This window comes from Schistocerca americana, chromosome 2 (genome assembly GCF_021461395.2).
Source record: "Schistocerca americana isolate TAMUIC-IGC-003095 chromosome 2, iqSchAmer2.1, whole genome shotgun sequence".
Taxonomy (NCBI): Eukaryota; Metazoa; Arthropoda; class Insecta; order Orthoptera; family Acrididae; genus Schistocerca; species Schistocerca americana.
Genome location: NC_060120.1, coordinates 1,095,482,513 through 1,095,509,917, shown reverse-complemented (window position 1 = coordinate 1,095,509,917; position 27,405 = coordinate 1,095,482,513). Strand labels below are relative to the sequence as shown.

The 27,405-nt window shown below is 47.1% G+C and overlaps 1 protein-coding gene across 1 annotated transcript in view; it reads right to left on the bottom strand.

Annotated features, from left to right (window-relative positions):
• The window catches only part of LOC124596503, a 174,087-nt gene that overhangs the window by 129,545 nt on the left and 17,137 nt on the right, over nt 1-27,405 (bottom strand). The window contains exon 2 of the mRNA XM_047135661.1: nt 9,945-10,059. Within this exon, the coding sequence (XP_046991617.1) occupies nt 9,945-10,057 (113 nt within the window). The 5' untranslated portion in view covers nt 10,058-10,059. The remainder of the gene's footprint in view (nt 1-9,944; nt 10,060-27,405) is intronic.

The window sequence follows — 27,405 nt, the reverse complement described above, 5'->3', positions numbered from 1 at the left end:
GTCAGGACTCTGTGCAGGCTAATCCATTACAGGGATGTTGTTGTTGTGTAACCACACTGCCACAGGCCTTGCATTATGAACAGCTGCACGAACGTGTTGAAAGATTCAGTCGCCATCCCTGAATTGCTCTTCAACAGTGGGAAGCAAGAAGGTGCTTAAAACATCAATGTACACCTGTGCTGTGACAGTGCCACAAAAAACAAGGGGGCGCAAGCCCCCACCATGAAACTCACGACCACACCATAACACCACAGCCCCCACATTTTACTGTTGGCACTACACACGCTGTCACACAACGTTCAACGGGCATTCAGCACACCCACACCCTGCCATTGGATTGCCACATTGTGTACCGTGATTAGTCACTCCACAGGAAGTTTTCCACTTGTGCCAGTTCTCTGGCACGTTGCGTATCCAGCACTATCAACAGCCACTTTTATTTCAGTTCCTGTCTGGTTCGGCCTGCGCAGGCGCTGAGGCGGCTGCTGCCCACCGGAGCGTTTTTCGCGAGGGGCCGCGTGCGCGCTCGGCTCAGCAGTTGGATTCGCACCGAGCTGGCAGTATTTTTGCCTTCCACCCCGGCACGGAGGTGTGATCTCGTCGATTTGGGCATTGGGCAGTGTGCCGTGTTGATGATGTGGTGTAGTGGACAACTGATGGATTCCCACACGAGATCGCTCGAGGTTCTCAGCCTCTGAGAAGGGTGCCACGATATTCCTTGGGTTTCCGCACTCAGCAGTTGTAAGGACTGCAGGGCAGTTTTGGTGTGTGTTTGCTCTGTCCGGTCTGTGTGGTGGGGTTCGTTTCACCTTACTTCAGCTTCTTCATATTTTCTGCGTGCTTCGGTTTTAGCCGGAGTCTGGGTGTTGAGTTTTCTGCTGGTGTGTCGTCTGTTTTCCCGCCCGGGGTGAGGGGAGGGGAGGGGGGGGGGGAGGGGGGGGGAGGGGGGGGAGGGAGTGGCCGTATCTGTTGGTGGGAATTATTTAGCAGCGTGTGTTTTGCGTGGACCGAGTGTGCTCACGTGCCCTGTTTCTGAGTTGAAATTACTGTGGTCAGGCTGGCTCGGTTGCTGGAGTGTGTGGGGTTGGTTTTCTGGCTTGCTGGGGACTGCGCGCGCGCCTGTTCGTTTGTGATGTGGCAGCAGCCTGATATTTTTGTGTGTGCTTGTTAAGTTGTTAGCAATTGCTTTTAGCCTTGTGCTTACTTATTTTATTTAAATTGCTGGCCATTGTTATTTGTAGTGTCAATTAAGCCTAAGACGATGTCCAAGGTGCTAGCAATTGATTTTAGCCTCGTGTGTACTTAATCCTATTTAAATTCTTGAGCATTGGCATTCGCTTGTTCTTTTACTCTTGTTTATTTGTTGTGCCAGTTAGCCCTAAGATGATGTCAGACCTTTGTATCTGTCAACCTTATTTTGGCTACTAGCACTCAGGTGCAATATTGTCGGGCTTAGCCCAAATTTGTCATTAATTGATAGCTTTTATACTGTATTTTTAGTAGTAGGTTTGGCAAGTGCACTTGCGTATGTTATTGGAGCAAAAGAAGATAACTTCTTTTATCACGAAAAAGCATGACCTTTACTTTCCTTTTACAAACACACATGCCCTCCAATGGGTGTACATGTCATTAGAGTGACTCATGAATTTGAGAAGAACACAACTTCACTTACAAGATACACCTCGAAGGGTCAACATGACACTAGAGATTATAAAATATTTCATTTGTCACACAAATATCTCTTCTTTTCTTTTCATTATTGGAGAGTGCAGTTGCTCTTCGACAGTCTTGCCACCGACAAGCCACAATGCCAAAACAAAAAGGCACCTCCACAGCGGGTGAAGCCATTTGTCATCAAACCTCACCGTTTTCTCAATCTACACATTCTGTTTGACGTCTGCACATACGAAAACAAACACCTTTGCACAGTATACGTTCCGCGACTTACTCCTCGCTTAATATTACTCTGTCACCATCACCTTTCCGTGTACTACACGACGTGAGTGACATGTCGTTTGCCTAAACTGTATGTAACACTTCACTGGCACTTTGTTCTTGGCAGTGTGTATGTCTCTGATGTCTATTCATTTTTCTTATATTTCTTCTCCACTTGTCTGTGTTCTTACTGCTTTTTCTCATTTTGCTTTCCTTTTTGACTATTTTCTGTCAGACTGCATAGGTACTTTATCATTAGAATCAACAGTCAATTTACTTATTCCTTGTGCATGTTTGTTAACATCACAAAATCTTTGCTCAGATAAACTGAATAACCAGGACCAAACAGCTGTTTTGTCAATGAAGAGAAATCTGTGCAATTTACCCCCTTTGCTAAATTGACTGGAATGAAGACGATCATATTATTGATGTTGGTGCCTTAGCAACCATCACGTAACACTCCGAATCTCACCCAGACCTGCCTGGTTACAATTACAGTATGTGATACTTATGGCCAAATCTACCATTTTACCAAAGAAATATGACCCAAAGTCTGCTGATGGCAACTTCTCTTGCAGTACAAGTGCAGGAAAACTGTAGTATGTGAAATGAGCTGCACACAAATGTATTTCCACATTTACTTAATAAATTAAGGACTCAGAAGAATGTAAATACTGATACATATTGCCAATCCCACACTTGTCTCTATAAACTTGCAACTCACATGCAGTAACAGGGTGTATACGTGGACAAGGAAAAAAAATTCCCGGATTTTTCCCGGTTAAAAATACACATTCTCCCGGGTGAAAAAAACAACTTTTTCTGTGTTACGTGACATATTTTCCCTACGAAACTTATCAATCCTTTGAATGGTTATGATATAATACACGGGCTTTGAATTTCCCCGCACTTTTGAAAACGAAACTCAGGGAAAAACATTTTGGAAATATCTTTGATGTGAAACAATGTTTATACTGCATATTTTCGTATTACGAAAGTATACATTAGAATTCCACTAAACACCGCATTTTACTTTCCGAATCATTGGAATCGAGATTGAGATGCGCTTCTGTAAGCCAGTAATAGCTCATGTCACGTGATCTCGACAGCCGATGACGGCGGATATTCAGAGCATGGGACACGTGATGTAGTCAGCCAACAGCAACATCACTGTTACGTAGCACGAACACACAAACAGGGAAAGTTAATAGTTTAAATTAGTATGCATAGTGTTGCTACAAGAAAAACAAAGCGTTCACATATAATATTGGTCTCTAAGGTTAATAAGCTGCAAGAGAAGTTAAGCTTTTGCATATAATGTTGATATTTTTTGCGCGTGTTACACTTTAAGATATATCAGACAAATGAGCCAGTACAATTTTTAATAGTGACATAAATGTCTGATCATGGTTCGAAATTCTTCTAAATGGTCCGCCATCAAAGAGTTGATTTTTAAATGAGAGGCTTGCTGTTTTGTGTGTAATAAAATTAAATATAGGATACATAAAACCAATAAAGACACGAGCCAAGCAATAAACTACACATTTCTTCAATTAGCTCCTAGCATCTGTGATTTAAGAAATTCATGGTACATTGTCGCACATAGTTGAACTAACGTAAAAGAATATTTACTTTTAAAGTAATGCTTTTCAAACCACTATTCGCAATATTTTCTCGCGACTTGTTAGAAATAGGTTCGTTTCAGCAGTTGCCTGAGAGCACAGATAACAGGCAACACCACTCTTGCGCAGCTACCATAACATAGGAAGCCCGTATGTACGTACGTATAAAACATTGAAAGATAATACATTATGTCATAAAAGAAACAAGACATAAAAGGATTTTCGCGAACCGTATTAAATGTGCACATTTAAACTGCATACTTAAAGTGCACATTCGTATGTCCAGATTCCCAATGAAGTAGTCCTCGATCTGATATTAAGTTTTTCAGTGTGGTTTTCGGGATTTAAATTTTCTTGGAGCAACAGTATTGTATTACATCATATTTGGTTCTTTATTATGGCATAATGCCATACGTGCTAGAAGATGAAAACGTGCACTTGAAATGCAGAGAGCAGTTTAAACTAGCCAGTACTGTGGAATTAAATATTTCGTATCAAATACAATTGTCATTTGACGTGAGAGTAGATGAAAGAGAAACAGCAAAATCACTAAATGTAAACACCGGTCACGTGGAAACTACCCACTATAACTCAGACTGCTCTGCTCATCAGCCCCGGATCTCTGATATTTGCTAACCGGGTCAATACTAAAAATTCGAATTTTCAAAAATATGTTCATCTTGTAGCGCACATCTTTCTGAAATGTCTGAAACACAAAACATGTGTGTTCGAGGAAATGTAAGACATGTTGTTTGGTCGTAAGTGTGTCAAAGTACAGCATTCTTCAATCGCACATCCCTGTATTTCGCTCTGTGGAATTTAAACGTGTATATCTTGTAATGAATGCCATCAAACTATATTCAGGGTTGGTTGGTTGTTTGGGGAAAGAGACCAGACAGCGTGGTCATCGGTCTCATCGAATTAGGGAAGGATGGGGAAGGAAGTCGGCCGTGCCCTTTCAGGGGAACCATCCCGGCATTTGCCTGGAGTGATTTAGGGAAATCACGGAAAACCTAAATCAGGATGGCCGGACACGGGATTGAACCGTCGTCCTCCCGAATGCGAGTCCAGTGCTATATTTAGGGCAGTGGAAATTGAAATGTCCTGTGATGCCTCTCCTGTTCCCAGTCAGCCTGTTGGACAGCCTGCCCCACTAAAAAAAAAAAATAAAAAAAAAAATAATCTCGCAATTAATAGCGAATGGGATTATTTGTAATCGGGAGAATCGGGAGAACAAGAACTCTTCAGAAAATTTGCACTCTTTATTGCCTATTAGCTAACAACTTGCTGTTTTGTGTGTAATAAAATTAAATATAGGATACATAAAACCAATAAAGACACGAGCCAAGCAATAAACTACACATTTCTTCAATTAGCTCCTAGCATTTTTTTCTATCTAATCTGGTTACAGCTTTACATGGCGTGGTTTCCTTTCTGCGAGAGAATCTATTACCTCATCAAATTTCATAAAACTTTTTGCTACATGAAAAATCAAAATGTCTTAATCTAAAACCGAAAAAACTGTCAATACAAATAATACCACTGGTGTGGTTTCTCGATCCGATTATGTCTATTTTGTCACTGTCTGCTAGATAAAACAAAATAGGTATTTCTAATACTGCAGAAATTTTGTAAGACATCTAATAAACGAAACTGTTTTGGCACAAATGGTCATTTTTATAACACGACAGAATATAATTCACAAAGCACCAATATCAAATGCCTATGAGGGCTACTACAAGCAAAATGCTTTATGTTAGGAAATAGTTTCACATTTCATTCATACGCACCAGTGTCTCAAGCACGAGATCAAAAATTAGTATTACGAAATTTTTATACAAGTTTGGAATTGTCTTATTCTTCCATAATTTGTGTGATGTCCCCGTTTCTTCTCCTTCCTCATTCTAACAATCTTGTCATCACCAATTCTGTAGCTATTCCTGCCATTGTCAAAATTTGTTCGCCGATTAACTTCACAAACCCTGGCGGAATCACAGGTTTAGTTATCCCGCGATTGTTCTCCGGTTAGACGTTGTTACATGTTCGTACAACACGTTTTCCACGTTACTTCCAGAATATACCGTATTTACTCAAATCTAAGCCGCACTTGAAAAATGAGACTCGAAATCATGGAAAAAAATTCCCGAATTTAAGCCGCACCCGAATTTTGAGACTCTAAATTCAAGGGGAGAGAAAAGTTTTAGACCGCACCTCCAAATCTAAACAAAGTTGGTCCATTGTAACACGAGACACAATTTAGGTCGAATGGATGATGATACATCTACAGTAGTATGGTTCGAGTCGTCAGCTTAACAGTTAAGCTTTACCAAGTAGCCATTACTATGTGTCAGGCGCTCCGTCCGTATTTATACGGGTACCCTTCCTTTGTAACGTGCTTCGTCTGGTTTGAATCGATTGCTTATTTTTCTTTGATCTGGTAAGTGCCGTTCTCTATGTTATAGGTGTTTACGTCACTAAGCTGAAAATGCATTATTGTACTGTGTCATGCATTGTTTGTCGCATTCTGATCACGAGTGTTTACAACCTGTCGTCACTCGCGGCATGGCATGCTTTTGGAGCGCTACCGCCCCTTTAAAAAAAAAGAGGAATTGTCTCATTAGCGACACGATGGCAACAGGCTGCTATTTGTTGTTACTTACACTGGTGCTTTCTTTCATAATGATCAACAAGAACCGAATAATAGACTGCGTATGATAGAAGATGTTCTGAACGAGAGTTTAGCGAAAAATTTTCTCCGTTTGAAAATCTTTGCAGATGCCTCTTTAATACATTACATTCTGCACAGAAATTAGAGTCATCTTAGATTTAAAAAACCTAGTCAGTTTCCGTGCATCATTTCTGACTGTATCACTATTCAGCATAAGAATAATATGAATATAAACATGACACGATATGTATATTCTTTCGCGTTTGCTGTTGTCTCACTCTAGTTTCGTAGTTTATTAGGCAGACAGAATTTAAATGAGATAGCAGCAAACATGAAAGAATACATGGCACAATGTTTACATTCTTCTACCTTTTCTTTTAATTTATTTAGGCCTACTGACGCAGAGGTTTTGGTGCCAGTATTTATCTTTGTGCCTGCAAAGCATGTCTGTGTAGCGCTACATATATTCGACGGCAGAAGTTAGTTGTTGTGGTACCTACCAACATTTTTCAGAACTTCCGCTTACTTTGCACTCGATTCTAAGCCGCAGGCGGTTTTTTGGATTACAAAAACCGGAAAAAAGTGCGGCTTAGATTAGAGTAAATACAGTAACTTAAGCGGCTGACAACTGGTCCTTACTAGTGTAGCGATCTGGCCAAAAATTTTCTGTCAAAATTTCATTTTCTTGAATGCACCGAGAAGATAATACGTAATCTTTCTCACCTGTTCTTCCTGTTAGTCGTTTATTTCCATTCTGGCGGCATGAATCTATGGATTTCGCTAGTAATTATAACAATGCTGATCATTCGCAAATCCAATCAACCACATAATCAGATAGCGATTGGCATTCATTCATTCGTTCGGCTTAACTCCGCTCAGCTCGTGTAGCCCCGTCCCCTTGCCTGTGGAACGTTTATTTCTAGATGCGACGAGGATTCTGACAGCGGCATCACGTACACTATGCATGCAATCATGAATCAACTTATGATTCATTCAGAAATCAACTTAAAATGTGTTCAAAAATGTTCGAAAACCAACAGTGATGCGTTTCAAAATCATATAAATAATTAATAGACCAATGTGCGCTGGATGCTAGGCGCTTTGTGAAACAAGTTTCCCCCCCCCCCTCAAGAATATGAATTTGGAGCCCCCTTTTCCCGGTAGCATCTAGCAGCTTGCTGCGACTGCTTGCACAGCCAACACCCACATTCCTGTAGCCGGAAGCAGGAGAATCTACTACTAAAACGCGACTCAACTGCGCATGCGCATGAGCCCACTCGTAACTGCTAAAACAAATCTAATGTAAACAGTTATGACTTCACGCTCATCTGAGGTAATTTGTTGTTATGAAGCATTGCATAGTCTTCCTAAAGCCTTTGACACATTTTGCTGTTGGCACACGCTTGCATGAGCACTGTGTGTCGTCGTCATATATGGCGCATTTCCTTTGTAATTTAAGTTACTTTCGTTTTTTTCTCTCGTTTATATTTTATTGTTGAAGTATTATTCTGCAGTGGCGGCATACAGTAATATCCTTTGTTAGAGTATCGGTTCTTACCAGTCAAAATTACAAAAATTTAACAGAGAACTAAAACAAATCCTAAAAAATTCCCGGGTTTTTCCCGGTTTTCTCCCGGATGAAAAAATTTCCGGGTTTTTCCCGGGTCGTATACACCGTGAGTAACTTATTCTTGCCAGGAGAATAGATGGAGGAATGTCATTTTGGCATGTGCAGCCAATTACTGTGAGAATACACACCAAAAAAAAGCTGAAAATCTCAGTTTTGAAGATACAGTCCTCTAATTCTTAAACAACGATATGTATTTATCTAGAGATGGTGGGTTTGAGCTTTAAACACATCTCTTCCAAATCTGTAAGATCAATTCAGTGTAAGTAGCATGTCACGTCCTGTATCAGTTTCACCAAATGTAGATAATTTTCGGACTCTCAGACGAAATTTTTGTTTTCGTGACTGTCACTGCAATTTGAGCACATGCGGTGGCTGATATTCCCATTTCATAGTGTTCACAAAAGCCCCAATTCTGTTCTGGTAACAGTAATGGTAACAACACTGAAATCGTCAGACACCTTCAGCACACATCGTGGATTACCCACAAAAATTTTGAAAGAACCAACTGCAAAAGTAACATTTTTGTCCAGTTTCTTCTACATTACCCTGTAGATTACACAGACCACGATCTGATTCAAGTGTGTATGGCATTTCTTGCACGATACAAACTGAATACACTCTGCACGCACATCGGAAACAGATGTTATGGTCAGTCATTTGTGAACACAGATAATTCCCTATCGAAATTACTACACAGTCAGCCTCTTCCATTAATTTTATTTCTTTCGAGTAAAACCTAAACACATCCTGCACAATTTGGAATGACATCCAATTGTTTTTTAAAGTCATGACGGCTCTTGGAAAAATTGATCTCCACTTTCACATAGTATTTTATTTATAAGATTAATATTTCATTAATAGCTTCTCAATATGATCCACACAGTAAATTATCTTCCACAAATGAAGTAATACAGGGAAAAATGGATATGGTTTAGCTACAATAAATTATGGGATGTGTATTACCTTCACTGAAAAGTTCCAAAAGCTACACTGGTGCCTCATTCTTTGAGCTGCAGCACTGCTTTGTGAAGTGACGTACACTGAGGTGACAGTGATGTGCACTTGTACGGGCAGTGGTAGTATTGTGTATACCAGGTATAAAAGAGTAGGGCATTTGCAGAGCTGTCATTTGTACTTTTGTGATTCATACAAAAGGTTTCCGATGTGATTACGGCCACCTGAGGAATTAAGAGACTCTGAAAGAAGATCGGTAGTTGGAGCTAGACCCATAGGACACCACTTCAGACATCATCAGATTGTTCATTATTCTGAGATCTGTAGTGTCGAGAGTGTCATTTGCTTACTGTTGTCAGTGCTGACAGACAAGCAACATTGCACGAAATAAAGTCAACAAAGGATGTACGACAATCCTGCCCATTAGGACAGTGCGGCAAAATCTGGCATCTGTGGGCTACGGCAGCAGACGCTACTGCCGACAGTACATCATCGCCCGCAGTGCCTCCCTGTGCTCGCAGTCGTGTCGGTCGGTCCCTAGACGACAAACATTGTGGCCCAGTCACACACATCCCGAATTCAATAAGCAGGGTTTGAGTGTGATGTAGACACTGTGAAAACGTGGAGCCAAGTTGTCAACAATGCACTGTGCAAGCTGGTGGTGGCTCCATAACAGTGTGGGCTGTGTTTACACGGAATGGAGTGTGTCGTCTGGTCCAACTGAACAGATCATTGACTGCAAATGGTTAAGGTCAGCTATTTTGAGACCATTTGTACCCATTTGTGGATTTTACGTTACCAGACAACGATGGAATTTTTGTGGATGACAATGCCCTATTTAACCAGAAAACAACTGTTTGCAATCAGTTTGGAGAACATTCTTGACAGTTTGGGCATTACAGATGGCTACATAGAGCACAGCTCAGTATTTATACAGGGGACTTCCGACAGTTTGACGAGTCCACATCGAGTTGACTTGCCGCACTACAGTAGGCAAAATGAGGTCCGACAAATTATTTGGTTGTGTACTGTGACTCGTCACATCAGTGTATCTCTTTCACACTACAAATTATTTAATTGCAGGTGCTCTACTACGTAACTGATGTATATTGTTATATTTTATCCATAATAATACCTTCCCATGTCAAATGGGTCAATCAGTGCTGTTTCCACAGTGCCTTTAGCACAACTTATCAACGGTTGTACACACAAGACGAAAGCGCTGGTCCAGAATACGAACAGGGCCATATCTGCAAAAGATAATTATGAAAAATTACTTATTTGAATATTTATTTATTTTGATTTAGTGAATTAATTAAAACACACAATGAAATTGTTGGAATGGGAACAGGAAAGGGGCTGGACGGATGAGGACAGTGACTGACTAAGGTTGAAGCAAAGAGGAACCTTACGGGAACATAGGATATGTATTGCAGGGAAAGTTCCCACCTGCGCAGTTCAGAACAGCTGTTGTTGATGGGAAGGATTCATATGGCACAGGCTGTGAAGCAGTCACCGAAATGAAGGATGTCGTGTTTGGCAGCGTGTTCAACAACAGGGTGGTCCAGTTGTTTCTCGGTCACAGTTTGTCTGTGGCCACTCATGCGGACAGACAGCTTGTTGATTGAGATTTTCACCCTGCAGCGGAGTGTGGGCTGATACAAAACTTCCTGGTAGATTAAAACTATGTGCCGGACCAAGACTCGTATTTGGGACCTTTGCCTTTTGCGGGCAAGCGCTCTACCATCTGAGCTACCCAAGCGCGACTCACTATCCATCCTCACAGGTTTACTTCTGCCAGTACCTCGTCTTCTACCTTCCAAACTTTGCAGAAGCGGAAACATTCCCCAAGCTGTGGCTAAGCCAAGTCTCTGCAATATCCTTTCTTTCAGGTTTGCTAGTTCTGCAAGGCTCGCAGGAGAGCTGCTGTAAAGTTTGGAAGGTAGGAGACGATGCACTGGCAGAAGTAAACCTGTGAGGACGAGGCGTGAATCATGCTCGTGTAGCTCAGATGGTAGAGCACTTGTCCGCGAAAGGCAAAGGTTCAGAGTTAGAGTTTCAGTCCGACACACAGTTTTAATCTTCCAGGAAGTTTCAGCTTGTTGATTGGCATGCCCACATAGAATGCAGCACAGTGGTTGCAGCTTAGCCTGTAGACCACATGACTGCTTTCACAGGCCTCTGACAGGATAGGTGGTTTTTTGTGGGGTTTTAGGGCGCTCAACTATTACAGTCATTAGTGCCCAGTCACAAATGTAAGTGCACATATAATCTGGTGAAACTCAAGGGGGGAACACCAGGAAGTTCTTACAAAGACACAGATAAAATAATTAAAAGAGTTAGATGTCTTTGGGCAAGTCCGTCAAAGTAATAAAAGGAAGAACACAAGCAGCTGCTCGAGTGTCATCAGCTAAAATTTCCGGTAAGATAGATGGTAGAGACAAGACAACACGAGATTGATTAAAATGGGGACAACGATAAAACATGGCGCACCGTCAATGCATGACCACAACGGCACTGCTGGGCGGGGTCACTGTATAGCAGGTAGCGGTGGCTAAACCAGCAATGCCCAATCCGCAACCTGGCCAAAATGACCTCTCGCCGAGATGGTCGGGAGGAGGTTGTCCAAGCAGTTGGGAAGTGTTTTATGGCCCGGAGCTTATTTCCTTGAAGTGACGACCAAGTATCCCACCATAATGACACAAGCCTCATGCCTCCTACTAACAACCCCACTAATGTCTGACGATGGGACACAAAGGGAGGCTGGCCGAGGTAGGAGGACTGCAGCCTTGGCCACAGCATCAGCAGCCTCATTCCCAGGCACTCCTACATGTCCGGGAACCCACATAAAGCTGACAGGAGAACTATTATCAGCGAAAGAATGGAGGGACTGCTGTATCCGTTGAACGAAGGGATGGACCGGATAGGGAGCTCCAAGGCTCTGAAGAGCACTGAGTGAATCAGAGCAGAGTACATACGGAGAATGGCGGTGGCGGCAGACATACTGAACGGCCTGATAAAGAGCAAAAAGCTCAGCCGTAAAGCTGGAACACTGGCCGAGGAGCCAGTATTTAAAGGTGACGTCCCCGACGACAAAGGCACAGCAGACACCATCGTCAGTTTTGGAGCCATCAGTTTAAATAAAGGTGTTACTGGTGAGTCGTGCACGAAGTTCGACAAACCATGAGCAATACACTGCATCCGGAGTACCCTCCTTCGGGAGCGAGCTGAGGTCAAGATGAATGTGAATCAGAGCCAAGGTGGCGTCGGGCTCTCACCCTCCCTGAAGATGGTAGGGAGGGCAAAATCCAATTGTCGAAGCAGGCGACGAAAGCGGACTCCAGGGGGCAGCAGGGCAGACACATACAACCCATACTGACAGTCGAGAAAATCGTTGAAGAAGGACTGATAATAGGGGTGGTCGGGCATTGACAACAGCCGGCAGGCATACCGACAAAGCAGTATGTCGCGCCGGTAGGTCAATGGTAATTCGGCAGCTTCAGCATAAAGACTCTCGACAGGACTAGTCTAGAATGCTCCGGTCGCAAGACGTAACCCACGATGATGGATGGAGTTGAGACGGCGTAAGAGGGATGGCCGAGTAGACGAGGCTCCCATAACCCAGCTCTGATTGGACTATGGACCGATATAAGCGAAGCAGGACAGTGCGATCCGCTCCCCATGATGAACCACTAAGAACACGGAGGACATTAAGGGAACGTGTACAACGGGCAGCCAAATAAGAGACATGCGGAGACCAACAAAGTTTCCTGTCCAGTGTGAGCCCTAAAAACTTCGTTAGCTCCACGAATGGGGGAACAATGGGACCAAGATGTAAGGATGGTGGAAGGAATGCTTTATATTGCCAAAAGTTGATGCAAACCATCTTCTCTTAAGAGAACCGGAAGCCATTAGCCACACTCCACAAGTATAGACTGTCAAGACAACGCTGACGGCAGCGCTCCAGGGGGCATGTTCTCTGGGCACTGCAGTAGATCGCGAAGTCAACGACGAAAAGAGAGCCTGCAACGTTAAGTGGAATGCAATCTATAATTGGATTGATCGCTATGGCAAAAAGGACTACACTCAAAACAGAGCCCTGAGCCACTCCGTTCTCCTGGAGGAAGACGTCTGACAATTCGGAACCCACACGTACCCTAAACATTCGATCTGTTAAAAATTGATCAATAAAAAGGGGCAGGCAACCACGTAGGCCCCACCTGTGCATAGTGTGGAGGATACCTCCTCTCCAACAGGTATCTTAAGCCTTCTCTAAATCAAAGAACACATCTACCACTTGGTGCTTTCGCAAAAAGTTGTTCATGATGAATGTCCACAAGGTGGTCAACAGCAGAGCGGCGGCGTCGACGAAAGCCGCATTCAACATTGGTAAGTAGCCGTCGAGATTCAAGAAACCAAACCAACCGAGCATTAACCATGCGCTCCATCACCTTACAGACACAGCTTGTAAGAGAAATGGGGCGGTAACTAAAAGGAAGGTGTCTATCCTTCCCGGGTTTGGGTATAGGAACAACGACGGCGTCACGCCAACACATGGGGACCTGACCTTCGGTCCAGACGCAATTACAGGTATGGAGAAGAAGTCATTTGCCTGCCGGAGAAAGATGTGTCAGCATCTGAATGTGAATGGCATCTGGTCCCGGAGCAGAGGACCGGGACAGTGCAAGTGCACCTTCGAGTTCCCGCATGGTAAAGGGGGCATTATAATCTTCCAGATTCAGCGAGTGGAAGGAAGGTCACCGAGCCTCTTTGGCCTCTTTTCTGGGACGGAATGCAGGGTGGTAATGGGCGGAGCTTGAAACCTCTGCGAAAAAGTGGCTGAAGGCATTGGACACATCCACAGGGTCAGCAAGTACCTCATTACCTGAAGTCAGGCCAGGTATCGAGGAGTGGGCCTTAATGCCCGACAGCCGGCGCAGGCCACCCCAGACGACAGAAGTGGGAGTAAAACAGTTAAAGGAGCTTGTGAAAGAGGCCCAACAATCTTTTTGCTGTCTTTGATGACTCAACGACATTGCACTGAGTCGTTTGTAATCAATACAATTCGCCAGGATAGGATGGCAGCGAAAGGTGCGTAAAGCATGTTGTCGAGCACGGATAGCATCTCTGCAAGCCTCATTCCACCAGGGGACTGAAACGTGACGTGAAGAAGAGGTAGTACGAGGAATGGAACGTTCGGCAGCATTGATAATAGCCGTGAGGTATTCGACCTGACTGTCACAGCTGAGAAAATCTTGGTCCGGAAAGGTCACCACGGAGAAGTAAAGTCCCCAGTCAGCTTTCGGTATGTTCCAGCTCGAGAGACATGGGGATGGGGTGTGGTGCAGGAGAAGAACGATACAGGGGAAATGGTCGCTCAAATAGGTGTCAGAAAGGACATACCACTCGAACCGACAGGCACGAGCGGTAGAACAGATCGAGAGGTCCAAGTGGGAGCAGGTATGAGTAGAGTCCGAGAGGAAAGTCAGGACGCCAGTATTGAGGCAGACAAGATTGAGATGGTTGAAAGCATCCACCAAGAGGGAACCTCTGACAGGATGCAGGAGAATCCCAAAGGGGATGATGGGCATTGAAATCACCAAACAATAAAAACAGCACAGGAAGCTGAGCAATCAGGTGCATCATTGCAGCCCGACTAACTGTGGATGACGATGGAGTGTAGACAGTACAAACAGAAAAAGTAAAGGCAGAAAGAGTAATACGGACAGCTATTGCTTGGAGTGGGGTGGTTGGTTGGTGGTTTGAGGTTTAAGGGACCAAACAGCAAGGTCATCAGTCCCTTGTTTCAAATATGGTCCATTCCGCTAATGGGACATCTCAGGAAAGTCAGGACAATAAAAGGGAAAAATGTAAAATGGCAGTCATGTTGTCAGTGGTAAAAAACAAAATGAGGGAAGTCAGAAAGAGAACTAACCCAACACTATGCTGAAGCAGCATAGGCAGGACCACCTGTGACTTAAAAGGTGCAACCGCTACAATGTAGAAATACGTATGGGAAAAGGAGACTAACCAATCCTTAAAAAAAAAAAAGGGTAAAAACAGAGTAAAAGGGGAAGAAAAGAGGATCTCGGTCAGGGAGGTGAATCGGGAATCTCCGAACACGGCTTACAGTGGGAGACACCCAAACACTCACTGCCCTGCCACAAGACCAGAGAGAGATGAAAAACCTTAAAACTGAGAATAAAAACCACTTTCCCGGAGGAAACCAAGAACCAGGGAGACCATCCGGGAATCGTCAGCCAACATCAAAGGTAAAGTGTGGGTGAGTCTGTACTTAGCACGCAGAGCCAAAAGAAGGGGGCATTCAACCAAAATGTGGGCCACTGACTGGAAGGCTCCACAACCACGAAGTGGGGGTGGCTCATCACGCAAAAGAAAACCATGGGTCAGCCTGGTATGGCCAATGCAGAGACGACACAGTGTGGTCGAGTCCTTTCGGGAGAGGCGAAAGGAAGAACGCCACAGGCCTGGTGTCACCTTAATCGCACGAAGTTTATTAGACAGGGGAGTAGCCTCCCAAGAATTGGCCCATGACTGTGCGAAGTGGGATTTGATGTGAAGCCGTAAATCCGCTGCAGGAGGGGTTACACAAAACGGGTGGTAAGCGACTGCCCCCCAGCCAAATGGTCAGCGAGCTCATTACCCGGGATACCCACATGGCCAGGGACCCAAAGGAAGTCAATGGACCAAGCAGCACGGTGAATATCAGCGAGATGGTCATGGATGGCAGAGACCAAGGGATGGCGCGAAAAACACCGGTCAATAGCAAGAAGGCCACTCATCGAGTCCATACATAACAAAACGCGGTTGTGTTGGGACTGTTTAATAAAGGTAAGGGCCTGGGAAATTGCCATCAATTCCGCAGTAAACACCCCACATGTAGGTGGCAGCAGATGATTTTCCATTCCAACAGAGGGCGTGAAGGCATACCCCACATGATCAGCAGATTTAGAGCCATCAGTGTAAAAAACAACAGCATCCCAAAACTCCCATAAAATTTGGCGGAAAAAGGAACGGAACACCACCAGGGGGGATGGAATCTCTTAGACCTCGGTGGAGATCCATCCGAATTCGAGGCCGAAGAACTAACCAAGGGGGGGGGGGTGGAGGGGAGGGAGCGAGGAAGACAGGACAAAGAAGGAAGCTGAAAATCATGGCAAAGAGACGCAAGGCAGAGCCCAACCGGTAAACCCGCCCATAGGCGGGAGTCAGGTGGGCGACGTCCATGGTCTGGGAACAGGATAGAATAGGAAGGATGAGTAGGAGAGGAACGGATAGCGAGTGCATAAGACACCAGAAGCTGGGACCGCCGAACAGAACGGGGGAGGGGGGGGGGGGGGGGATCCCAGCTTCAACCAGGAGACTATCAACAGGGCTAGTGGGGAAGGCACCAGTGGCCAAACAGATACCACGATGGTGGACTGGATCCAGCACATGCAGTGTGGAAGGAGCAGCTGAACCATAAACTTGACAACCATAGTCCAAGCGAGACAGACCTAGAGCACAATAAAGACGGAGAAGGAGGGAACGGTCCGCACCCCAAGAGGAGTGGGCAAGGAAGCGAAGGACATTGAGTTTACGGAAACATCCTACCTTCAGAAGTCTGATATGGGGCAGCCAAGAGAGCTTGTTGTCGAAAAGAAGACCCAGGAAACTAAACTGTGGGACAACAGGCAATCGTCGTGCATCTAGATAGAGCTCTGAATCAGGGTGGATCATAGTACGGCAACAGAAGTGGACCACCCGCGATTTTGAAGGAGATAATTGAAACCCGTGTGAGAGGGTCCATGCAGAGGCATGCCGTATAGCTCCCTGGAGCTGCCGTTCTGCAGATGCCATTGAGGAGGAACTAACCCAAAAGCAGAAATCATCCACATACAGGGCAGGGGCGACCAAGGGACCGACAGAGGCCACAAGTCTGTCGATAGCAATGAGGAAAAGAAGGACACTCAAGACAGAACCCTGTGGGATGCCCATCTCCTGGGTCTGTGGAGAACTAAAAACAGTACCAACTCTAACTCTGAATGACCGATGGAACAGGAACTAGCGGATAAAAATCGGGAGTGGGCCTCGAAGACCCCACTGATGAATGGTAAGTAAGATGTGATGGCGCCAGGCCGTGTCATAGGCCTTGCGAAGGTCAAAAAACACTGCAACGAAATGGCGGCGCTGGGAAAAAGCCTGCCGAACTGCGGATTCCAAGCGAAGTAAATGATCGATTGGAGATCGTCCCTCTCGAAAGCCACACTGGTAAGGGGACAATAGATTCCGAGATTTGAGGACCCAATTGAGCCAACGGGCTACCATCCATTCAAGTAACTTACAAACAACATTGGTCAAACTAATTGGCCGATAGCTGTCAATAGATAGGGGGTTCTTACCAGGCTTAAAGACAGGAACCACGATGCTATCCCTCCACTGAGAAGGGAAGTCACCCTGGAGCCAGATACGGTTAAACACCCGAAGAAGATGTTGCCGTTGTGGAGCACTGAGATGTTGAAACAGTTGGTTACGAATGGAATCCGTGCCAGGAGCCGTATCATGAGAAGAAGATAGAGCAGAAAGAAATTCCCATTCAGTAAAAGGTTCGTTGTAAGATTCTGACTCACAAGGGGTGAAACATAAGGCGGAAGCTTCAGCCCGCTGTTTTTGGTGAAGGAAAGCAACTGGATAGGAGGCTGATGCTGATGCCACTGCAAAATGGGTCGCAAGATGTTCTGCAAGAACTAATGGGTCCGTACAAAGGCCATCTGGGAGGTGAATGCCTGGGAGGGCGGACTGCCGATGGCAACCTTGGAGAGAGCGAAGTGTAGCCCATACCCGTGACAGAGGGACAGTAGAACCAAGAGAAGAAACAAATCGTTCCCAACATATCCGCTTGCTCTGTTTGATTAAATAACGGGCTTTAGTGCGGAAGTGTTTAAAGGTAGTAAGGCTGGCTACAGATGGGTGCCTCTTAAAGTGTTGCAGAGCTCGACGGCGATCACGGATGGCAATGGCAATGGCCGTACTCCACCACGGGACTTGCCGGCGACGAAATGGCCCAGATGAGCGCGGGACAGCAAGGCTAGCAGCGCGAACAATCGCGTCAGACACGTCACGTAGGACTTTATCAATACAACCCGACAAAGAGGGAGAAAACACGACCTGTGCAGTGTGTAGAGGCCAATCGGCATGTTGAAAAGACCAACGAGGTAACCTGTCAATCGGGGAACGGGAAGGGAGCGAGATAATCAACGGAAAATGGTCACTATCACAAAGGTCGTCGTGTGGCGACCAGTGTAATGAAGGGAGGAGAGAGGGAGAAGAACGAGAAAGATCAATGGCAGAAAAGGTACCATGACCGGCACTGAAATGAGTAGGGGAGCCATCATTAAGAAGGCACAAGTTGTGGTCTGTAATAAATTGGTCTATAAGTAGACCTCGTATAGATGGAAAGGCACTGCCCCACAAAGGATGATGAGCATTAAAATCCCCGAGGAGGAGGAAGGGAGGAGGAAGTTGCTGAAGAAGGGCGGTTAAGGCAGCAAGTGTAAGAGCCCTGTCAGGAGGGAGATAAAGATTGCAAACTGTGACCGCAGAGTCTAAGTGGACCCTAACAGCAACCGCTTCCAGTGTAGTTTGAAGAGGAATCCACGTGCTAGCAATGTCTGTATGGACCAACGTACAAACGCCACCAGAAGCCCGCAGGAGTCCGACCCGATTTCGACAGAAAACACGGAACCCACGGAGGGTCGTTGAGTGAGCATCAGTAAAATGAGATTCCTGGAGAACCACACAAGCTGCAGAGTAGGACAAAAGAAGGGATTTCAATTCCGGAAGGTGACGATAGTATCCATTACAATTCCATTGAAGAATCACAGAACGAAGGTTTAAATGGGGGCTGAACACACTAAAGCCAGTCATACCGCCGGGTCCCCACCCGTCACCGACAAGGAGGGGGCGACATCCATGAACGACAGGTCAGAATCCGGTTGTGAAGTCGACGAACGGACCTCCAGTGACACCAGAAGCTCCTTGTCCCGGGACTTACGTTTCTTCTTCTTTTCAGACTGAGATCGAGGAGGGCTATGTGGCATAAAGGAGCCAGCTGCTGCAAGTTCAGGAACAGAAAGATCGGGTGACCTGGGGGCCGACAGACCGCAGCTATCGCGGTCGCCGCGCAGCAGCAGACCTTTGGCCTGGAAGGTGCCGGGAAGGGGCATCCCGGGAGAGGCGCCCTTGACCGGCAGACGCTGAAGGAGTGGGACACTTCTCCGGCTGGAGAGGGGGAGTAGCACCCAGAGAAGGTGGGTGGGAGCCGCAGGGGGGAGGGGGGGGGGAGGAGAGGGGTCCGGGATGGGGGTAAGGAAGGGGGAGGATGGGGTGAAGATGTAACCAAGGCGTAACTAGATGTCATGGACACAGGGTGAAGACGTGTATATTTCTTACGGGCCTCTGTGTACGTTAAACGATCGAGGGACTTATACTCTTGTATCTTCTTTTCCCTCTTATATACTGGGCAATCTGGTGAATGTGGAGAATGACTACCATGACAATTTACACACACAGGAGGGGAAACACAGGGACTCCCCTTATGGAGTGGATGTCCACAGTCACCACAGAGAGGGGCCTGAGAACAGCGGGAAGACATGACCAAACTGCAAGCACTTAAAACACCTCATAAGAGGTGGGATATACGGCTTCACATCACAGCGATAGACCATAATCTTAACTTTCTCAGGAAGGGTATCCCCTTCAAAGGCCAGGATAAAGGCACCAGTATCAATACGATTGTCTTTAGGACCCTTCTGAACACGCCGAACGCCGTCCGAGATTGTCCCGAAGTTCCTCATCAGTTTGAAGGATGAGGTCCCTGTGAAAAATCACACCTTGTACCATATTTAGAGACTGGTGGGGGGGTAATGGATACAGGAATTGTGCCAAGATGGGTACAGGCACGAAGGGCCGCAGATTGGGCAGCTGAAGTAGTTTTTATCAGCAACGAACCCGACCACATCTTGCTCAGGGAGTCCACTTTGCCAAACTTGTCTTCAATGTGTCCCACAAAGAATAAAGGTTTGACACTGGTGAAAGTATCTCCATCAGTCCTGGTGCAAACTAGATAACGAGGGAAAGGTTTCACCCCTAGACGACGGGCCTGACCCTCTTCCCAGGTGGTAGTCATGGAAGGGAAGGCCGAAGGGGCAAGAGAAGCAGCACTTGAGGAATCAGTTCCATGCAGAGAGACGGCCGCAGAAGAACAGCCAGAGTTCTGGACCCGTATGCGTTTCATCTGCATAGTGTCCGCCCTGATACCACCCACTCCGACCAGGGGCTCTCCTCACAGGCGTCACCCAGCCACAGCAAGGGCCGTCTGGCACGGCGGCCATTGCCGGGAGTTCCGATTCTCCAGGAGGACGAGCAACCACTCCAAGGCATGCATGAGGAGGTCACAGCTCAGGTATCAGAAGTGTGATCCCTGTGTGTTCAGGGAGCTCAACCAAAAGGGTACATAGCGACCCCACCACACGGGCTGGCTACCGTGCTGGCTATGCACCCTAGCATCAGACAACGACGTTAAAGAAAAGGTGGAATGTACTAGGAGGGCGCACGTCGGAGACACTAGGTAAGGTGCTCTTCCCCAAATGGCTCACACTACGGAGGAGAAATTTTGTAATGGAGGTCAAACCCCAGAGGGGGACCAAGGAATGCCAAAAGGAGGAGATGATTACGCAACAAAGCTGGAGTTAAAACCAACAGAACCAGGAGGATAGCGGGGGCCAACATAAGCAAGGACACCAAGAGAGGGAGAGGAGAGGGCGACAGGAAAGGAGCAAGGAGGGGAAAGGAGGGGAAGGGGAAGGAAATGCAGCCCTGGAGAGAAAGAAGGCTGCAATAGCTCAGGGCCCCGTGCTCACCACGCACGTATCCACAAAAGAGTTGTGGACCCCCTGAGGGGGGGGGGGGGGGGGGGGGGAGTGGGGAGGTCAATGGGATGGGATGGTAATAGACATCGTCCCGAACGAGCAACATGACCCCACCATAAGCTGGAATACAGTCCACAGGGGTTAGGTCAGATCGCTCGGAGGTATTGTGGGTAAAAGCAATACGGTCAGTTGGGCGTAACTTCGTTTCCTGGAGACCAATGACGAGCGGACAGTGCAGGCAGAGGAGCAGTTCTAATTCCTCCCGATTAGATCAAATACCTCTTATGTTCCAACGTAACAGAGCCATCGCGAATCAGAGAAAGGGGGGAACGAAATGGGTGAAGAGCTGGTCACCTCGACGGCCATGGAGAGCCAGGTTTCGAGGGAACATCGCTAAAACTGTCGGGAGGCGGATCCTGTTCCATCGAGTCATCGCCAGCAGCGGCCACATTCCTGGATTGTGCAGGAGGGGCAGCATCGTCTGCCGACAACAGGCCAGCTGAGCGTCTGGCAGCACAGTGTCCGGGCGAAACTGAGGACGGCCGGGAGCAGCGACTGTCAGATGGAGCATCAGACAAAACGCTCTGGGGTGGAGAGGGGGATAAAGACTTCTTCTTTGAGGCATTCTTGGAAGACTGATGAGTCACAGGGATGGTCGGCTGTGGGCGCTGGACCCATAGAAAGTCCTCACGCTCGGGGTCCTTTTTGAATGCCGGACCTCGGAAGCCGGGGTCCATAACGAGTCCCCGATGGACGCCTGAAAAGAGGATCGCTTCTCAGGTGGTGGAGGAGGAGGAGGAGGAGGAGGAGGAGGAGGAGAAACGGTGGCCCCTGGGGCTAAGTGGGCAGGGGCCGTGAGGGAGGAGGATTTGGAAGGGAGGGATTAGGGAGGCGGAGGCGGGACGGGATAGGGGTGAGGATACTGCGGAAGGAGTGGACACGACCAAAGCAAACGACCTTGTCAACATCACGAGATGGAGGCGGTCATATTTCTTCCTGGCCTCAGAATAAGACACACAGTCCATCGTTTTCAATTCTTGTATCTTCTTCTACTTCTGATAGGCGGGGCAGTCGAAAGATCTAGGCGAGTGGAGGCCAGGACAATTGACGCACCGAGGTGGTGGGGTGCATGTATGTCCCTCACAAAGAGGACGCCCACAATCACCATAAAGGGGCTCCGCTTCACACCGTGACGACATGTGCCTGAAGCTCAAACATCGAAAGCATCGAATAGGAGGCAGGACTTAAGGTCGCACGTCGCACCGGTAGCTCATCACCTTTTCCTTCTCCGGGAGAACATCCCCTCGAAGGAGAGGATAAAGGCTCCAGTGTCGACGCGACGATCTTTGGGGCCGCGCTGGACTCGCTGGACAAAATGCACGCCACGGCGCTCCAGGTTGGCCCTGAGCTCCTCATCAGATTGCAGCAGGAGGTCCCGATGGAAAATAATCCCCTGCGTAATATTGAGCACCGGATGTGAGACAATGGAAACTGGGCTGTCCCCTAGTCGCCGACTGTGTAGCGGAGGTGGTCTTTATGAGAATGGATCCAGAACGCATTTTACTAAGAGCCTCTATTTCTCCGAAGATATCCTCTATATGCTGTACAAAGAACACGGCCTTTGACATGGCGAACGTCCCCCCATCGGTCCAAGAACAGACTAAATAGCGGGGGAAGTATTTCGCCCCAAGCCGGCAGGTCAGTCCTTCCTCTCAGGGAGTGGCCAAGGGGGAAAGGCAGATGGACCAGAACCAGAGAAAGAACCTTTCCTCTTAGAAGACGCGGCCGCAGAGCAACCTGATGCATGTCGACGTTTCATCTGCGAAACGTCCGCTCCGATACCACCCACTCCGACCAGGGGCTCTCCCCATGGGCGCCACCCAGCCTCAGCAAGGGCCACTTGGCAGGATGACCATTGCCGGGAGTCCTGATGCCCCCGGTAGACAGGCATCTACTCCTTGGCTGACGTGAGGAGGGTGCAGCTCAGGTACCAGCAATACGATCCCTGTGTCGTCAGGGGGCTACAACCTAGAGGGTACATGACTACCCCACCACAACGGGCTGGCTACCGTGCTGGATTTCGGGTGCCATGGAAAGTCCATACTGATCGAAGGTGCAGATGGGGACACACTACGAGCGTAACCTGTGCAACCCATCAGGTGTTTAGGCCCAAGTTGATGAACAGTGGGTGCAGTTACGACGCCATTACGATGACGAGTGCCAAGTTCTTACTGCACTGAGGACCCGTGATACACCACGTAAGGTGTCCTTCCCCAAAAGGCTCGTACTTCTGTAGAATTTTGAAAAATGGAGGTCAAACCCCAGTGGGGACCATCACATTCCCTGCGAGAGGTCTGCATGGAAGATTTCCACACATTCATAGTCTCCTTAATGACACGCAGTTTGCCGTGCGTGCTGTTATACCATTCCATCTCCCAAAGCCGAAAAACCCTGCGGTGTAAGACAGAATGCAGGTCAGCTTTGGAGATGCCTATCTCCAGAAGCGGTTTCCGTGTCACTTGTTTGGCCAGCCCATCGGCAAGTTCGTTGCCGGGGATACTGATGTGTCCTGAGGTCCACACAAACACCACTGAACGGCGGGACTGTTCCATGGCATAGATGGACTCCTAAATGGATGCTATCATAGGGTGGCAAGGGTAGCACTGGTCGATAGCTTGTAGGCTGCTCAATGAGTTAGTACACAGGAGAAATGACTTGCCAGGGCATGAGTGGATGTACTCAAGAGCACGAGATATGGCGCCAGCTCTACAGCGAAAACACTGCAGCCAACTGGCAAGGAGTGCTGCTCTATATATCCTCCATGAACATATGCAAAGCCTATTTGACCATCAGAAATTGAGCAGTTGATGTAAACAACTTCAGAGTTTCGGAACACATCAAGAATCAAGAGGAAGTGACAGTGGCGATTGGTAGGGTTACTGGAGTCCTTAGGGCCATGCGAAAGTACCAGAAAAGACTGGCCGAAGCGTACACCATGGAGGCGTACATGAATGGACTGCAAGTAGAAGTGGTAAAGGGAAGGACTCCAGTTCAGAGAGAAGGGACTGCATGCAAACTGCAGTCATTAGCCCCGATCTGGCTGCCGATGCAAGAGATGGACTACCGCGCACGGGAAAATAGACAGTAATTCGGATGCTCAGGGGAACTATGAATGTGTGCTCGGTAACTGGAGAGCAGTTATTCCACAAGATTTCGGGATTGCAGCCGGATCTCATCGACTTCTTTCCACGATAGTTCGGCTGACAACCTTACAGCCATCTTCAGGCGAGTGTTTGACACTGGAGATTGGTAGTGCAAGTCGCTCTATTTATACGTAAAAGTGCCGCAAGAGGCGCATGCGCAAATTACCGTTGCATGCGCGCCACCTGTTGATTCCAAGGCCCTCTACAATATTACTGCATCTATGGAGCGCAATCGAATGCGTGAAAAAAGTAAAACATGCACGCAGACGTGTCCAAAACAATAAAATTTCAATATTAAAATTAATTGTTGCTCGACGTGTCAGAAGCCATAAAAAGTTTTCTTTTGGTTGAAATTAAAGAAATCAATGGGTCCCAGGCCTTATTCAATAAAAAGCCGCCATCACGATTGATGAGATTATCCGCTAAACGTATTTCCACGGATTCCTTCACAACTGAATCCCAGAAGGATCTCGATGGGGCCAAGATTTTCGTGGCCGAATAATCCATAGTATGTCCTGTGGAAATACAATGTTCGGCTATAGCCGACTTACTTGGCTGTAAAAGGCGAGTGTGGTGCTCATGTTCAACGCAGCGGTCGTGTACTGTGCGTGTGGTTTGACCAATGTAGGCTTTCCCACACTCGCAAGGTATTTTATAAATTCCAGCCTTCCGTAATCCCAGGTCATCCTTGGCTGAGCCCAGAAGAGCACGAGTCTTTGTAGGTGGCTGGAAGATTGCTTTCACACGATGTTTCTTTAAAATTCTGCCTACTTTCGATGAAATGTTCCCGACATATGGGAGAAATGCTCTGGACTTAAACACCTCCTTATCCTCTTGATCTTGTTGGTGGTCACGTTTTTTCCTCCTTAAATCAGTACTGACCTGATGTGCAGAATATCCATTACGTTGAAATACCGATTTCAAGTGCTCTAATTCGTCTGCAAGGCTGTCTTTATCAGACATGACATGTGCCCTATGTACCAACGTTCGAAGGACGCCCATAGTTTGTGACGGGTGATGACAGCTTGATGCCTGCAGGTACAGATCCGTATGCGTGGGTTTTCGATAGACCGAATGCCCCAATGACCCATCCACCCTGCGTTTAACCATGACGTCCAGAAATGGTAGGCAACCATCCTTTTCAACTTCCATCGTAAACTGAATGTTTGTGTGGATGGAATTCAGATGTTGTGTATGTCTGATCTGCAGTGGAGGGACACTGGCCTCCACCAGTACACTGGTCACCCGGTCCGTCCAAAAACTCCTGTCGCTAATCAAACCCCACAGTGGTGCACAGGGTCGAGTAAATGCAACGCTGAAGGCGCTGCTGAACAATAAACCACACTCTCATAATCAGTTCGGGATTGGACAAGGGCTCTATAGAGCTGCAGCAGCATACAGCAACCAGCACCCCAATTGGTGTTGCTCAGGCAATGGAGGACATTGAGGTGCTGCCAGCACTACTGCTTAAGCTGACGCAGATGAGGAAACCAAGTCAATCGAGCGTTGAAACCCAGTCCAAGGAATTGATATGTCTCCACTACATTGAGTGGATCATTAAGAAAGTGTGTGTTCAGGATGAACAGTACGACGCCGACAGAAGTGCACGACACACGACTTTGCGGATGAAAACTGGAAGCCGTGGGCTAGAGCCTGTGACTGCACCTTGTGGATGGCTCCCTGGATGTGCCGCTCAGCAACAACAGTACTGGAGCAGCAGTACAAAATGCAAAAGTCGTCTGCATACAGAGACTGACACGGAGGGCCCGACAGCTGCTGCTAGACCGTTAATGGCCACTACAATAGAGAGTCATTCAATACAGAGCCCTGTGGGACTCCATTCTTCTGGATATGGATGTAACTTGGACACGGAAAGTATGGAGTGACAGGAAGTGTTGGATAAAAATCGGGAGTGGTCCTCTGAGACCCCACTCATACAATGTGGCAAGGATATGACATCACCAAGTCTTGTCGTATGCTTTATGTAAGTCAAAAAAGACAGCAATCAGGTGTTGCCGTCTGGAAAAGGTTGTTCGGATAGCAGACACTATGAAAACAAGATTATCAGTGGTAGAGCGACCCTAGCGGAAGCTGCCCTAACATGAAGCCAGCAAGCCACGTGACTCCAGGACCCAACCCAACGGCCGACATACCATACATTCCAGCAGCTTAAAAGGAATGTTGGTGAAGCTGATGGGCCAATAGCTATCCACATCAAGTGATTTTTTAACAGGTTTGAGCACCAGAATGATGGTGCTCTCCCACCACTGCGATGGAAAGATGCCATCGCACCAGATCCGACTGAAGATGACGAGAAGATTTTGCTTGTAGTCAGATGAGAAAGCGCGCTCAGGGGAAAAGAGCGCTGCAATCGCATTTGCGTTGGTACATAACTCACCACTTACAGTAGCACCGGGGACAGCTGTTGGAGCCTGGTACCTGAAAACACATTTGATCTTTGCCCAGACTTTGGAAGGTGACATGCGACACCCAATGGTGGAGACGTATCTCTCCCAAGACTCCTTTTTCTGTTGTTTGATAAGGTAGCGAACACAGGCACGGAGCAGTTTGAAAGCTGTAAGGTGCTCCATGGAAGGGTGCCGCTTATGCCGCTGTAGAGCTCACCAACGCTCCTTAATTGCTTCAGCGACTTCCAGCGCTTCGAGCACCCTAAAGAGCGAGGGATCGCATTTTCTGCTGCAGAAACAATTGTGCTAGTCACCTGCTCAACCATCACATCAATGTTACCGTGTGGGGGAGAGTCAGGAGTGAGAGCAGTGGTGAAAGTTTCCCAGTCCGCGTTGATTAGAGCTCATCTGTGCTGGCGTCTATGTGCCTGACACTGGGGCAGTCACAGGAAGATGGGAAAGTGGTCACTATCGCACATGTCGTCATGTGCTCTCCAGTTGATAGATGGAAGAAATCCTGGGCTGAAAATCGATAAATCAATGGCTGAGTAACTACCATGAGCCACAATGAAATGTGTGGCAGCCCCAGTATTTAAGAGGCAGAAGTCTAATTGTGACAGTAAAGTTTCAACATCTCTGCCTCAGCCAGTAAGCATGGTACCACCCCACAAGGGGTTATGGGCATTAAAATCTCCCAGAAGTAGGAAAGGTTTAGGGAGTTGATCAATCAGTGCTGCTAACACATTCAAGGGTACTGCACCATCCAGAGGAAGATATACATTGCAGACAGTTATTTCCTGCATCATCCTTATTCTGACAGCCACAGCTTCAAGGGGGTTTCAAGAGGCACAGTTGCACTACAGACTGAGTTTAGGACATAAACGCAAACTCCACCTGACACTATTATAGTCGCTATGGTACCGCAGAGGGCAGGGGTCCACATTGCTGGGAACCAGGTTTCCTGGAGGGCAATGCAGATAGCAGGTGTAAAGCTTTACAGTTGCCGTAGATCAGCCAGGCTATATCCATTGTGTCTGAGCGTCTGGTCCTCAGTG